This window comes from Rhinoderma darwinii, chromosome 1 (genome assembly GCF_050947455.1).
Source record: "Rhinoderma darwinii isolate aRhiDar2 chromosome 1, aRhiDar2.hap1, whole genome shotgun sequence".
NCBI classification, from domain to species: Eukaryota; Metazoa; Chordata; class Amphibia; order Anura; family Rhinodermatidae; genus Rhinoderma; species Rhinoderma darwinii.
This window is the reverse complement of record NC_134687.1, coordinates 223,318,856-223,335,291: the sequence shown is the minus strand read 5'-3', so window position 1 is coordinate 223,335,291 and position 16,436 is coordinate 223,318,856. Positions and strand designations below refer to the sequence as shown.

Genomic DNA, 16,436 nt, shown 5'->3' with positions numbered 1-16,436 from the left:
ATCTGCAGAGGGCACTGTGGTAGCATCTACAGAGGGCACTGTGGCAGCATCTACAGAGGGCACTGTGGCAGCATGTACAGAGGACACTGTGGCAGCATCTACAGAGGGCACTGTGGCAGCATCTACAGAGGGCACTGTGGCAGTATGTACAGAGGACACTGTGGCATTATCTAGGGGTGTGTTGCATTATCCACGAAGGGCACTGCGGCAGTATCCACAGAGGGTACTGCAGCAGCATCCACAGAGGGCACAGCGGCAGCATCCACAGAGGGCACAGCGGCAGCATCCACAGAGGGCACTGCGGCAGCATCCACAGAGGGCACTGAGGCAGCATCCACCGAGGGCACTGTGGCACTATCTAAAAAGGGGCTGCCCAATCTTGACATGTGTGTCTGCCAAACGCTGCTAACTGAGCCGCCGGACTGCATTTAGCGACACTTAAACTGGAAAACTGGATTGTTGAAATAAGCACGTGGAGAAATATCTCAAATTTTAAACCTAGTGGTATTATTATAGTAATGTAGTATTATTATTATTATTATTATTATAGTAATGTAGTATTATTATTATTGTACTATAGTGTTATAGTAGTTCAAATAACTAATTGATTAACAATAATTTTGTATTGTATCAAATTTGAAAGTAATGCGGCTCGTCAACTTCCCATTTTTTCTATATGCGGCCCACTTACCCGGCCGAGTTTGAGACCCCTGCATTAGTCTTATAGGCTTCACAAGCCATGCGGCCTTCACCGTTTTCCCTACAGTTTCCTACCTACCCAAACTTAGCCTCCTTTTTACCCTCTTCTTGAGGGTCACATGGCCCCTCTTAGGCCTCATGCACACTTCCATCACCGTTTTCTCTGCCGTTTTTGACGGATCCGTGTGTCCGTTTTTGTTTCCGTGTGCACTCCGTCTCCGTTACGTGTTTCCGTTTTACACGGACGTTTTGCTTCCGTTTGGCTTCCGTTTTTCTGTTTAAAAAATGGATGTGAACTTCATTTGAACCTGTCACATGTCCCAGGAAACACCCATAGAAAGTTTACAAGATGTTTTTGCTGCTGTTTTCTGTAGCTTTCAGAGCATAGAGAACAGTTTGAGATTACTCTGCTTGGCTTACTTTGGTTTTATGGGTGTTTTGGAGTGAAAATATGAGCCTATCTTCAGGAATGAATGTTTACTGTAGTCTGTGAACTTTGGCTCACGCAGCCGTTGCTATGGCAACGGATCCATCAATAACGGACGGCACACGGAAGCCTTCCGTGTGCCATCATTTTTTTCACTGACCCATTGAGTTCTATGGGCCACACGGTCACTGAATCACTGAGCAAAGTAGGACATGCTCTACTTTGCACGGAACGGAACAACGGATCCGTTTAAATAACTGTAGTGTGCATGGGGCCATTGAAATGAATGGGTTCAGGGTGCTATCAGTGACAAAAACGGATAGCACCCTGAAGGAAAAAACGGAAGTGTGCATGAGGCCTTATGGCTCCTTACAGGCATTATGCCCAGTTGTCACTCTTTTAACCCCTTAATCAGTGGCGTAGCTATAGGGGTCGCAGCGGTCGCAGTTGCGACCAGGCCCACAAGCCTGGGCAGCCCGCAGGGCCCCCGTTGCCACGCAGCGCGCTAATACAAAGTTTGTATGTGCCGTGATGCCGGCACTTCCTGGTTACGGGCATGGTTTGTTTAGACGTCACAGTCACATGGTACACTCAGTGTACCATGTGACCGTGACTTCACAAGAGTGGGCGTTCCAGCCACTGGAAGAGCCGATGCGGAAGAGTATGGAAGACTGCAGGTGAGCTGCAGAGGGGGCCCGCAATGTATGTGTGTTGTATTGTATTGTCTGTTGTATTGAGAGAGGGGCTTTAAATTACAGGCCCCCCACTCCTCTCTCCACCGCAAACACAAACTGCACGACACAATATATTACAATCTGTGGGTCGCACTCCCCCTGGGGGGTCGTGTGAAGACCTCCGGGGGGTCGCGAACCACTCACTGATGTCCTGCTTCCAACTGTATTCGCGTCCTCAGGACGCAGATCCAGTTGAATTTAATCCTGGAGCAAACAGCTGACGGCTCCTTCCTCCAGCATTCACTGCCGTGAGCTATTAGCGGCTCGGCGCAGACAGGCGCGATTTAGTGACGTCATCGCGCCTGTCTGCGCCGAGTCACTCATAACACAGGGCAAAGGAGGAGAAGGATCTCCTCCTCCACCCGTCGTGGGAACTGGGATAGGTAAGCAACTTTATTATTTTTCTATTATGCACATATGGAGGAATTATACTGTATAAGGAGGGGGGCTGATATGGTGGCAGCTATGAGGGGCATTACTGTATGGGGGGCTGATATGGTGGCAGCTATGAGGGGCATCATACTGTATATGGGGCTGATATGGTGGCAGCTATGAGGGACATTATACCGTATGGGGGCATTATACTGTCGGGGGGGCTGATATGGTGGCAGCTATGGGGGTATTACACTGTGGGGAGACAGCTATGGGGGCTTAATACTGTGTAGGGGCAGCTAAAGGGGGCATTATACTGTGTGGGGCAGCTAAGGAGCGCATTATACTGTGTGGGGGCAGCTATGAGCGGCATTATACTGTATGGGGCTGCTATGGGGGTATTATACTGTATAAGTGCATTTCTGGGGGGCATTATACTGTATGGGGCAGCTATGGAGGCATTATACTATATGGGGCCGCTATGGGGGCATCATACTTTATGGGGGCATTATACTGTGTGGGGGCAGCTATGAGGGGCATTATACTCTATGGGGCTGCTATGGGGGCATTAAACTGTATGGGGCTGCTATGGGGGCATTATACTGTATGGGGCTGCTATGGGGGCATTATACTGTATGGGGTCTGCTATGGGGGGCATTATACTGTATGGAGGCATTATACTGTGTGGGGGGGGGTAGCTATGGGAGCATTATACTGTGTGGGGGGCACACTATACTGTGTGTGGGGGCGGCTATGGGGGAAGTATACTGGGGGGGCTGTTGGGCAATACGGCTGGCCATAGGTGCGGCAGGGGGGACCCAAGCTGAATTCTTGCACCAGGGCCCATGAGCCTTTAGCTACGCCCCTGCCCTTAATTTTATGTTGCTTAGACCGTGTTCAAATAACCTTTTTGCTTTTTGTTTAGTATGTACGACAGGAAAGCTCCCGACTTACAAGCTAATCGTCTGCATAGGGCTTTATTAGCCCAAGGGAGGACAAGAGTGTCTTTTTGGCCACCGTCGGGGTGGTATACATTTTTATTTTAAAGTTTAACTAAACGTTTGACAAACTTCTGACATGTCATAGAGACATGTCAGAAGTTTGGATTGGTGGGGGTCTGAGCACTGAGACCCCCACCAATCGCTAGAACGAAGAAGCTGAAGCACTCGTGTGAGCGCTCAGCCGCTTAGTGTCTGTTTGGCTTTTTCTGGTAAGCCGATGTATCGGTGTACTGGCTCATGGACTTTCTATTGAGCCTGTACTCCGATACATTGATTTCTGGAAAAAGCCAAACAAACACGAAGCGGCTGAGTGCTCACATGAACGCTTCTGCAGCTTCATTTGAGCGATTTGTGGGGGTCTCAGTGCTTGGACCCCCACCAATCAAAACTTCTGACGGTCACTATGACATGTCAGAAGTTTGTCAAATGTTTTATTTACCCTTTAAGTATGGAATAGTGTAGACTATGCTATTTCATACAAGCGGATCCTGCAAAAAAAAATTATATACCGCGTGGTATGTTTTATACCATAGGAGCCTATAGGTGATGTATGCCACTGTATGACATACTTTACAGGCATCTATTAAATGTATACGCTTTTCATGACATATGCATTAAACGGATGCCTATTATGCATCTGTTACAGCATATGTTTAACGTATACATCAGGAGGTTTTCCCGGCACATACTTATGGAAAATTGAGTGGAGTTTTGCCTCAAAAATTCTCAAATGTGAAAGATTTGTAATAACATTGTCTTATGCAACTTTTTTTTATCAGTAATTATTTATATTTGTGCTATAATCAGAAGCAAAAATCATTTAGACCATGTTCACCTGTAACAGAAAATGTCCACTGTGGAAATGTCCCTCAAATTCAAATAGATATTTTCGGCCGCATTGGAATGTTTTTTTTTTCTGTGTAGTCTGTTTTGTTAGTACAGCTTGTTGCGCGGCAATGAAAACAGATAATTTTCTTTTAACTCAACTTTTATTGACTAAAGCAAAAACTTGAAGCTCAGAAGTCATCTCAAGGCCGGGAACCTCAACAGAACACAGGAGTTAGGCCTCATGCACACGAACGTATTTTTTTCCTCCCGTAAATACCGGCGTAAATACGGGTCCTTGGTCACACGTATTCGACCCGTATTGCACCAGTATTTACGGACCCGTACTGGTCCGGTGTCACCAGTATTCCACCCGTATTTACGGGCACGTTTTCGCTGCAAAATTACACTGCACTAATCGGCAGCCCCTTCTCTCTATCAGTGCAGGATAAAGAGAAGGGGCAGCCCTTTCCGTAGTAAAAGTAAAAGAAATTCATACTTACCCGGCCGTTGCCTTGGTGACGCGTCCCTCTTTCGACATCCAGCCCGACCTCACTGGATGACGCGGCAGTCCATGTGACCGCTGCAGTCTGTGATTGGCTGCAGCGGTCACATGGGCTGAAATGTCATGCCGGGAGGCCGGACTGGTGGAAGGAGCAGGGAGTTCTGGGTAAGTATGAACTTCTATTTTTACACATTGATATATATTGTGATTGGAAGTCACTGTCCAGGGTGCTGAAAGAGTTACTGCCGATCGTTCAATTCTTTCAGCACCCTGGACAGTGACTAACCACTGACGTCGCCTAGCAACTCTCCCGTAATTACGGGTGCACACACGTAGTCACCCGTAATTACGGGAGCCCCATTGACTTCTATGGGCCTGCCAGTGTCGTAATTACGGGCTGAAATAGGACATGCTCTATCTTTTTCAACGGCACGGGCACCTTCCCGTTAGCATACGGGGAGGTACCCGTGGCCAATAGAAGTCTATGGGCCCGTAATTACGTTCGTGTGCATGGGGCCTTACACGTTGCGTCATGAGCTCATGTCCGACTGCGTGGTCGCTGGTCCGAGGGTCGCTATGAGGACCACCCTAGTACCTCATGGCCTACTCCAAAGGTATGGATGAAGTCCTCTTCACTAGGTCGCGCCCACCACACCTTTGGGGGGGGGGGGTCCTTTTGGCAGTCAACCACTACCTTTCACAGTACCAACGGTAGCACAACTGAGTGGTTGCTTGTAAATGTCACCACCGACCTGATACGTGCAGCCAATAGGGAAATGGTGGCACAGCAGCAGTCCAAAGTTCAATTTACAGGCCACCATCTCTTTAAGACCAGCTCTAACATGGAAATTGTAACCGTACCACCCTATAGCAACAGTGAACAATGAACTCGGCTTTAGGTATTCTTAGAACGCAAGCCACAAAACTGGTAATACTTTACTTGATTTACAGGGGCGTTCTGGATGCCAATAAGAGCACTTCAGTGTAATGAGGCTTCCACGCTAAATTCAAAGCCACACGTTTTCCAGCCTCAGTACTGCACTTGATGTCTTCTCTCTGTCTATTAGGCCTCATGCACACAAAGTGTTTTTGCAGCATATTTGCGGGGGGAATTGGGCTCATGCACACAACCGTGCGTTGCCCGGGAGCCTGGACAGCAAAAAGATAGGACATGTCTTATTACGGCCGCATTTTGCAGTCCAGTCTAATTTAAATAAATGTACACGACTTACTGGATGGTCACGGATGCAATTCAGCCACTGATCAGTTCCTGGGGCTGAGGCACGCCCTAACTCTTCCTCTCCGGGTACAACGCTCTCCATCGACACACGCATGCTCCCCACGGCACACACTGCCTGGCTCCTCCCACCTAATTCCCCAGAGCTGCTGTACCCCCCGTTAAGGGTAGCGATGCAGAGGCAGCGTCCACAGGCCCATCCAATCCCCCTGCAATTTGGGGGAAGCTCCCTCCACTCCTCTGAGTCAGAGCATCAGGCGTCATGGCGCAGACAACATGGGGACATTTACAGTTCTCTTAAAAGGGCAGTACTGACTACCTTGCAAGCTATTTGTTCTATAGACTTTTTTATGCTACTTTCTATCAGTCATATTGAGGGCAATGCTAAATGTACGATGTCCAGCTGCCTATATGCCTATTCACTTTACATATTGTTGTATGATGCCTCTGTGAGGAAAATACCTTCGTAATGCAGCATGAGGTAGAACGTCATTTCTCATGGATTTGAAAAGGATCCCTGAGAGAAAAAAAAACTCTCTATGGGGATCCGTGCAATATGGAATACTCTCTCCATTTGGAGGGGTGAACCAGACCAAAATATTTATCAGCTATCCACAGATCCGTATTTTCAGCTGTTTTTAATTTTGTGTGTGTACATACCCTTAGCCTCTTCATGTCTAACATTAAGCCCCGCCTTAGTAATGGAGGTTGTCAATCAGCCAGCGGCCATTACTAAGGCGGTAGTAAAGTTTAGAAAAATACAAAGGGAAAGGATTCCACAGCACTGGACCGAGAGTGGGCGCACGCCTCAACTGGACCTGGTCCACAGTCCTAGATACTGGACAAGACATTAGACACAGAGGCAGCACTTCCAAAAAAATGGCTTCAATCACCCGTGTGTGACGTTTCAGTCCAACAGGACCTTTCTCAAGCATCATGCTTAAGGAAGGTCCTGTTGGACTGAAACGTCACACGGGTGATTAAAGCCATTTTTTTGGAAGTGCTGCCTCTGTGTCTAATGTCTTGTCTAGAAAAATACAAAGACATAGGAAAAATATTTTATTGAAATAAAAATCCCACACATCCCTCGTTATCCATTTTATTGAGAATTTAAAAAAACAAAGTCATTGAAGTAGTCCTCGAATCTGAAGTAGTCCAACAACTGAACTTGTAAAAAAACACAAACACACAAAAATAATTAGTAACACATAAAGAAGCAAAACAATTATTATTCTTACCTTTCCTGGGTCCAGCGCAATGTGAGCGAGCTGGGCCCTATATCTAATCCTATCATGTGTGATACTGTCTGCTGGGCCCTATATCTAATCCTATCATGTGTGATACTGTCTGCTGGGCCCTGTATCTAATCCTATAATGTGTGATACTGTCTGCTGGGCCCTATATCTAATCCTATCATGTGTGATACTGTCTGCTGGGCCCTATATCTAATCCTATCATGTGTGGTACTGTCTGCTGGGCCCTATATCTAATCCTATCATGTGTGATACTGTCTGCTGGGCCCTATATCTAATCCTATCATGTGTGATACTGTCTGCTAAGCCACTGTATCTAATCCTATCATGTGTGATACTGTCTGCTAAGCCACTGTATCTAATCATATCATGTGTGATACTGTCTGCTAAGCCACTGTATCTAATCCTATCATGTGTGATACTGTCTGCTGAGCCACTGTATCTAATCCTATCATGTGTGATACTGTCTGCTAAGACACTGTATCTAATCCCATCATGTGTGATACTGTCTGCTCAGCCACTGTATCTAATCCTATCATGTGTGATACTGTCTGCTAAAACACTGTATCTAATCCTATCATGTGTGATACTGTCTGCTAAACCACTGTATCTAATCCTATCATGTGTGATACTGTCTGCTAAGCCACTGTATCTAATCCTATCATGTGTGATACTGTCTGCTAAGCCACTGTATCTAATCCTATCATGTGTGATACTGTCTGCTGAGCCACTGTATCTAATCCTATCATGTGTGATACTGTCTGCTGAGCCACTGTATCTAATCCTATCATGTGTGGTACTGTCTGCTGGGCCCTATATCTAATCCTATAATGTGTGATACTGTCTGCTGGGCCCTATAGCTAATCCTATCATGTGTGATACTGTCTGCTAAGCCACTGTATCTAATCCTATCATGTGTGATACTGCTGCTGGGCCATGTATCTAATCCTATCATGTGTGATACTCTCTGCTGAGCCAATGTATCTAACCCTATCCATAGTTTATAGGGTCGTAGTGCTATAGATATGCGGTCTCCTATATACATGCACACATTTTTTGGGGGTATATGTATTGGGACTATTTCCCCTGACGATAGTGACGCCCATGGCTGCCAGTGCTGCATTGTTGGATCACTTAGGAGACCCAGCGATGCAGCAGGCCGTCGGCCATGGGACGTTTGGGGGGGGGGGGGGGCAAGAAGAACCTTTGCATCGGGGCCCATGAGCCTTTAATAACGCCCCGAGCTATGTGGATATAGCCTAGAGAAAGGTTCAAAGATTTAGAATCTGATAGGTTCGAGGAACAGATTATAACTGTTTCAGTTTAATTTTATCATCGACTTCAATACGTCAGGCTCTGCTGCATATACATTATAAACACAGCTGTGCTGCTGCACACACTTCACACACATGCAGCTCTGCCATTATACCAAAGTAATTCTGCAGAGAACCTATAACACAGCCCTTTGGGCTTATTTACACGAACGTGTAATACGTCCGTGCAACGCGCGTGATTTTTACGCGCCTCGCACGGACCTATGTTAGTCTATGGGGCCGTGCAAACAGTCCATGATTTTCACGCAGCGTGTGTCCGCTGCGTGAAATGCACGACATGTCCTATATTTGTGCGTTGTTCGCACATCACGCACCCATTGAAGTTAATGAGTGCGTGAAAATCACGCGCACCACACGGAAGCACTTCCGTGTGACACGCGTGATTCGCGCAACAGCAGTCAAAACTATGATTGAAAACAGTGTCATAATGATGGCAGCTGCGCGAAAATCACGCGGCTGCGCAAAAATCACGCAGCCACGCATCACATACGGGGATGACACACGGAGCTGTTTAGTACCTTGGGCGTGCGCAAAACGCCACGTTTTTTTGTGCGCGCAAAACGCACACGCTCGTGTATATCCGGCCTTTTGCTTACAGAAGCTTTGAAGGACTGAATTTGTTCCATTCATCTGCAGAAATTCCTGCACCTGCTGCAATAAACAACCCCATTCAGATGAATGCAACCGATTTCCAGTCGCAGAAATTGCCGCATGTGACTGCACTTATAACATGCACTGATGTCCCGGGAGCCCATTACACACACAGCCCAGCTATGCGCCCATTTTTACCCACACACCCAGCTCTACTACATACACATCACGTAAACACAGCTCTGCTGCGCGTACATTACACAAACACAGCTCTACTACATACACATCACGTAAACACAGCTCTGCTGCGCGTACATTACACATACACAGCTCTGTTGCGCGCATCTTACATCAACATTACACATACACAGCTCTGCTGCGCGCATCTTACATCAACATTACACATACACAGCTCCGCTCCACACATCATAAACAGAATCCAGGATGCAGATGTGAACAGAGCCTTACACGGTTCTTCTATAGAAAGTTTCAGTATCCTGCACACATTACACCTCTTCCCTTGTTACGCCTGACTCCTCCCTGCCATCATGTGGCTGATCACATCATCGTGACATCATCACAGGTCCTTTAGCTCCCTGGGATTTTACATCCACCTCCCACGTAAAGATGGCGGAGCTCCTGAAGCAGTCTCAGCTGCAGAAGAGGTGACAGTTTTCTTACTTCTGGGACTGTGTCGTGCTTGTCTCTTTGGATCGTTAGCGGGTGAAGCACGGGCTTCAGTATTATAATCATCTACAATACATTGTGCGGCCTATTAGTTATAGACAGTCATAAAGCTCTCTTCACTGTAATGCTATGACAGTTCCGCTGTCTTGGGGATCTAAAGGTTCACCCACTGACCCCATTAGCTTTATCAGTGTCTGTCTGGATTCTATTCTCTCTGGCATAACGCCTGCAGTCTAAAAATGTCTAAGTCTCTGTTCACATCTGCATCCTGGATTCTGTTTATGACGTAAACTAGGACGCAGTGCTGAATCCGTTGAATAACCTACAGCATTAATGGATGCCACTGACTATTATAATGGGGTCTGTCGGGTTCCGTCATGGTTCCTGTTACTTTGACTGGAAGAATCCCATCAAATCTGACTAAGTCTACGATGTTGGAATGGAGCCTCTGATGCCGCTGTGAACAGAACCGTTCTTCCCGCCAAATCTGACAGAGGCTCCGGACTAAGTCTCCGACACGAGTGAACCCCCAAATGTCAGGGTTGGGATTCACAATGCAGGTTAACCCCTTAACGACCAGCCTATTTTAGGCCTTCATGACCAGGCTTTTTTACGTTTTTCCATCGTCGTGTTCAAAGAGCTATACATTTTTTCATCGACATAGCTGTACAAGGTCTTGTTTCTTTGCGGGACAAGTTTATGTTTTTAAAAGCACTATTTTGGGGTACATAGAATTTTTTTATTAACTTTTATTAACTTATTTTGGGGGTGGGGGATATGAAAAAACCAGCCATGTCCCCTCTTTTTTTTTTTCATCCTAAATTTACGCCATTTACCGTGTGGTATAGGTAACATTTATTCAGCGGGTCGTTACGATACCAAATTTATATAGTTTTCTTATGTTTTACTACTTTTACACAGTAAAAACACTTTTTTTTTCCCCCCAAAATAATTTGTTTTTGTGTCTCCATGTTTTAGGAGCCATAACGTCTTTATTTTTCTGCCAATGCAGCTGTATAAGGGCTTTTTGTTTTGTAAAACTGACAGGCATCTGTTAGGCCATGCCTCTGGCATCAACTAGAGGCAGACCTGGGGGCCTTTGTTAGGTCCCGGCTACCATAGAAACCACGACACCCTGTGATCGTATAGCAGGGTGCCGGTGGGGTGAGAGAGGGAGCCCCCTCCCCCCTATAACCACTCAGATGCGAAGGATAGGTGATAAATATTGATCGGTGGGGGTTCGACCTCTGGCACCCCCACCGATCACGAGAATGGTCTTGCAGTGGCGTTCCTGGGAGCCCCATAGGAATGGAGCAGTAGTGTGCATGCTCGGCCACCGCTCCATTCACTTCTATGGGGCTGCCGAAGATAGCGCTCAGCAGCCCCATAGAGAGAAATAGACTAGTGGTCGAGCATGCGCACTACTGCTTCATTCCTATGGGGCTCCCAGCAACGGCAAGGTAAGCCCGTGTTCGTGATCGGTGGGTGTCGGACCCTCACCGATCATATATTTATTACCTATCCTGTGGATAGGTGATAAATATAGATTATGGGAAAGCCCATTTAATAGTAGGGTCCCATTTTGGGTGCCCTCCATATCAGCCACTACATAGGAAATAATACTAATGCTGCAGTGGGCCCCCAATAATCTGCTTATCACCAGGGGACCTTTAGAAGAAACTCGTTTTAAATAAGAGCAACCCTTCAGGGTTCCTTCATAATGTCCGTTTTGTCTTAAAGAATAGCCGTGCGTGCAGCGCTGTTTTATGTGATGGAATCTGCAACCGAGGCTGTTTTCATCAACTGTGAACTTTTGTGATTTCAGTGTTAAAATTGCACCCGGAGCCGTTGTCTGCGTGGAAAGTGAAATTAAAGGCGATGTCACAATAGGTAAGTGTATACGTAGCCGTAGATATTATACTAGTACTTGAGCACCCTTACATATTCGCATACTTGGGGCCTACATTTGCTTAGCAAGCGTTTGCTAATGGTCGCTTATTGTACTATTTGTAGAAGGCAGCCATTCTTATGCTCGGGCTAGACAGCGACTTTGGCTGCGACACACGCTGCACGGTCAAAAATTTGTGTTGCGCCGCCTGAGTCGCTGGTAATGAAAGTCAATGTGACATGCAAGTTGGTGCAACACCACAGTCGCGAGAAATCCAAACTTTCTGGACTTCTTGGGAATCTGGTGTTGTGGTCGCAGAAACTTGCGGGTCACAAAGGGAAGGGACTTCATTCACTTTCATTACCTCTATCACTAGACGGGGGAAGCTTTATGATAAAAACGGTGAAAAGGGTAGAATTTTCCATGATGTGTTTTTTTTTTTTTTTATTTTTTTTTTTTAACATGGGTTTCAAGTTTGTCCAGCTTTGACTAAAATTCACAGGTTTTCTTTGTTTCTATCTATTTCCATAAATTGTCCGGCATTTATTATTTATAGCTTGTATTACAATCCTCATTAAAAGAGTTGTGGTGCTGTTTCCGGAAGAAAGAAGCTATGTTTTTCTATTCCTGGACAACTCCTTTTTAATTTTCTGGTTTTTTTTTTGTTTTTTTTTTCTTGTAAGGTCCAAGGACAGTCGTTCACCCCAAGGCTCGTATATATGCTGAAGCAGGTCCGATCATTATTGGGGAAGGCAACTTGATTGAAGAACAGGCTTTTATAAGAAACAGGTGAACGGAAACCACAACAGACGTGACGAAATCTGCAACGGAGGCGTCTGATAGAGCCTCCGACGCAGATGTGAACACAGCCTTACACTCGAACACTGTAGCAAACTGTCAGGAGATGAAGTTGTGCTACTGATGTATGTGTTCATATTCAGACTACTTTGTCATTTGGCTGTGGTTTAACCCCTTAATGACCCGTGCCTGAAAAGGCCTTTAATGATCCGCTACATTTTTCAGTTTTTGCCGCCATCTTTTTTTTTTTTTTTATTGACGTGGCCGTATGAACTTGTTTTATGCGGGAGAAATTGTATTTTTTTTCTGCCTGGTTTGGGGTTAGAAAAAAATTCACTGTGTAAGTTATATCATTTTATTTTTACGGCGTAAATATAGGAAAAAGCGATTTTGGCCATTGTTTTTTTTCTTTTTTTTTTTTATCCCGTTCACGTTTCACGCTAAATAATCTGTTCAATTAATTATTCAGGTTAGGGCCTGTTCACATCTGCGTCGGCCTTCCGTTCATGGGTTCTGTTAGACTTTCCGTTCCATAAGGTTTCAGGTTTTTTTGCGGAAACAATGGCGTAGTCGACTACGCTATTGTTTTCGCTAATAAAAAAAAAAGTAGAAAACCTTACGGAACGGAAACAAATGGAAACCAATTGCGATGGAGGCATTACCATTGACATCAATGGTAATGCAAACGGAAAGCTATGGTTTCTGTTTGGCTTTCCGTTCATGGGTTCCTCCGACGGAAAGGTCTAACGAAACACGTGAACGGAAGCCCAACGCTGATGTGAACACAGTCTTATGAGGGTATGTTCACACAGTGTTTTCGGCCGTTTTTCGGGCCGTAAACGCCTGAAAAACGGCCGAAAAATCGGAAGCAGAACGCCTCCAAACATCTGCCCATTTAAATCAATGGGAAAAACGTCATTCTGTTCCGATGGGCCGTTTTTTTACGAGGCCATTTTGAAAAAGTACAGGACACTTCTTGGGACGTTTTTGGAGCCGTTTTTCATAGACTCTATAGAAAACCGCTCCAAAAACGTCCGTAAAAAACGCAGCGAAAATCACGAGTGGCTTAAAAAACGTCCGAAAAGCAGGAGCTGTTTTCCCTTGAAAACGGCTCCGTATTTTCAGACGTTTTTGACTCAGCGTGTGAACATACCCTTACAGTGTAGATACCTGAAATGTGAGTTTTTTGTTTCTATGTAATGAAGGGGCAATAAAATGTATTTTATATAAAATAATGACTCTTTTTTTTTAATTATTTTTTTTAAATCCTATTAAGGGATAACTTTATTTCTAACTTACATTTTTACTTATAATGTATTAACGTAATCTTGTGTGCTAATACATGCTCTTCTGTGTCACTTTGACACAGGCTGCTGTTAGGGCAGCACATAGTGTGCCCTAACAGCAGGCATACTGAATAGACAGCCCTGGGGTCCTTTGTAGGTCCCCAGGGCTGACTGCAGACTGATTCCCCGCTCTTCGATCACGTTGCTGGTGACGCAAAGAGGGGAGTCCCCTTTAATTACAGCTCCTGCTTAGAGGGTGAGCGCTCACAGGCGGTCGTTAAGGGGTTAATCTAAAATATTCTTGTGAATTCCTTTTCCAGTCTTCCAGAAAACATTGCACCTGATTCAGAAGATGTGGAGCCAAAAGCGATGATCATCGGCACCAACAATGTCTTTGAAGTTGGATGCTGTATCCTTCTCTTTTATACACACGACATGGCTTTAGGAATCTTTTTCTAATTTACTTGTGTAAATAGTGGTGGACATTTGGGGGAGGCATGCCGATGTTAACTGACGCTTCAAAACAGATCACTCTAATCCCACCTGTCTTATCATTTATTATTAAAGGCCCTATGACACGGCCCGATTATCGGGCAAACGAGCGCTCATTGCCTTGTGTAAACCAGACCATGATCAGCTGATGAATGAGCAAATGCCGACACGATAGAAATGTATGGGGACGAGCGATCGGAGTAACGAGTTCTCGTCCCCATACTAGCTTCTTGTGAAGGGAGCAAACGAGCGCCGATCATCGAGTTGTCTCCTTGATCAGCGCTCGTTTACACGGCCCATGTCGGGACCCTTACACACCAGATGGATTTAACACTTTATACCCAGGAGTTGCTGCTCAGTTTAGGTCACTGGTTTGTGTTTGGGCTTTACAGATCATTTCTTCCTATGAAGGTTTTCGCAACGGGAACGTAGTGATGTAAAAACCAGTGATCAGGTATAATAATGTGCCCTCAACCTAGTGTCCCTGGTAATTCATCTTCCAATGGTTCTGTACCTAGCGTTGTTAATATTTCTCTAGCTTTTTCCTTTTCTTCACCCTGAGAATACACGTAAAAGACCTTAATGCCAATATTTAGATTCTCAAGCAATGAAGATGGGGGATAATAATGTTATTGAATCCAAAGGTAAGCTGTAAAAGTCCCTAAACTGTGGTCTCACCTTTTAAGTGACTTTTTCCTTTAAATGGAATCCACCACCAGACGTGTCTCTTTAATTGACAACATCTACTCGGTGGGGGTGCCAGTAGTCGGAATCCCATTGATTAGATATTTATAGAATAGCAGTATGCTATCAATGTCTAATGGTGGACGAGCCAGTTTTTTATTAGTAAGATTTCAATTATTTTTTATAAACTTTTTCACTTTAAACCTAAAAATATTCCTTGTGAAGCTCCCACATGTAAACGTGTTACTTCATTTGGAATGCAAAGTGGTGATGTTGTCCTAGTAAAAGTGTGAATATATTTTGTGACACGATCAGTTTTCTTAAGCCGTCTGCTTTTCCTTTATTAGCTTATGTGGGTAGAAATGTCATACTAACCAGCGGCTGCATAATTGGTGCCTGCTGCCAGGTGGACACCTGCGAGGTTATCCCCGAGAACACCGTGATCTATGGATCTGATTGTCTACGTAGAGTACAGACGGAGCGTCCCCAGGTTGGTATAGATCTCCCTATATGTGTATGTTGTCTATTTAATGAAACCTGCACACACTGCAGGAATGGGGCGGCAGTACTGCAGGAATTTTTTATTTTTTTTGCCACGGTTACCAAGGGACAAAACTCTATTAGGCCAAATTCAAACGAACGTGGGGAAACTCGGATGTGAAAAACGGACTTTCCTCACATCCGAGTTGCCCCATGCGGGTCCCGTTTTCACAGATTCCCATAGACTTGAGTCCATCGAGGGATCCGTGAAAACGGAACAAAACAGGACATGTTCTATGTTGAAACAACGGCCATGTGAACAGCCCCATTGAAATACATGCGTCCGTGTGACGGTTGTTTTAACGGCCGTCCCACAGACGTATACCACGGTCGTATGAATTCGGCCTAACGCATAAAAACACAGTCATTGGCTGGTCCCGTAACAGCCAGCGTTCTCATCTCGGGGATTTCTTCCTATACGTATATTAGCTAACCAGGCCTGGAAGGAAACCAGAGTACTACATCAGTTTTGGGATTTAATTCAGGATACCCCATTGTGGGAAAATCCCACGTCTCCCCAATTACATACCCTGGACAATAGTACATTTTGGCAGGGACATTGGATTTTATAACTGAAGAAGATATTTGTGCATAATTCTCTTTTATCGTTTACTGAAATATAACAGAACTATGATGTTTTAACTCCTTCCCGCCGCAGCCATTTTTCGGATTTTCACTTTCGTTTTTTCCTTCCCACCACCCAAAAGCTATAATTTTTATTTTTTAGTTGATATTGCCATATGAGAGCTTGTTTTTTGCAGGACCTGTAGATTTTCACTTCTTCATTTATTGTACCGTATAATGTAGTGAGAAACTAGAGAAAAATTCTTTGTGGGGTGGTATAGGAAAGTAACAGTGATTGCTCAATCTTTTGGGGGGTTACATTTTTACGCCGTTCACCGTGCGGTAAAAATGGCATATGAACTATATTTTTCGCGTCATTACGATTACAGCGATACCAAATTGTATGTGTTTGTTTTTTTTTTTTTTTGTTTTTTTTTGTTTCCTTCTTTTACAAGGAAGAAACTTATTGTTAATAAATAAAATTTGAGTTTTGTCGCCATATTCTGAGAGCCGTAACTT

General features: G+C 44.9%; 1 protein-coding gene across 3 annotated transcripts in view; it reads left to right on the top strand.

Annotated features, from left to right (window-relative positions):
• Positions 1-1,720: 1,720 nt before the first annotated feature.
• The window catches only part of DCTN6 (dynactin subunit 6), a 32,223-nt gene continuing 17,507 nt past the window's right edge, over positions 1,721-16,436 (top strand). Inside the window, exons 1-6 of one of the 3 annotated variants that reach the window (XM_075861888.1) lie at positions 1,721-1,803; positions 11,491-11,555; positions 12,237-12,342; positions 13,958-14,046; positions 14,726-14,773; positions 15,161-15,303. In XM_075861888.1, coding sequence (XP_075718003.1) covers positions 1,778-1,803; positions 11,491-11,555; positions 12,237-12,342; positions 13,958-14,046; positions 14,726-14,773; positions 15,161-15,303 — 477 coding nt within the window. In that variant the 5' untranslated portion in view covers positions 1,721-1,777. Of the gene's footprint in view, positions 1,804-9,532; positions 9,644-11,490; positions 11,556-12,236; positions 12,343-13,957; positions 14,047-14,725; positions 14,774-15,160; positions 15,304-16,436 lie in introns of those variants that run through there. The other 2 variants (XM_075861896.1, XM_075861878.1) reach the window with 2 other exon arrangements.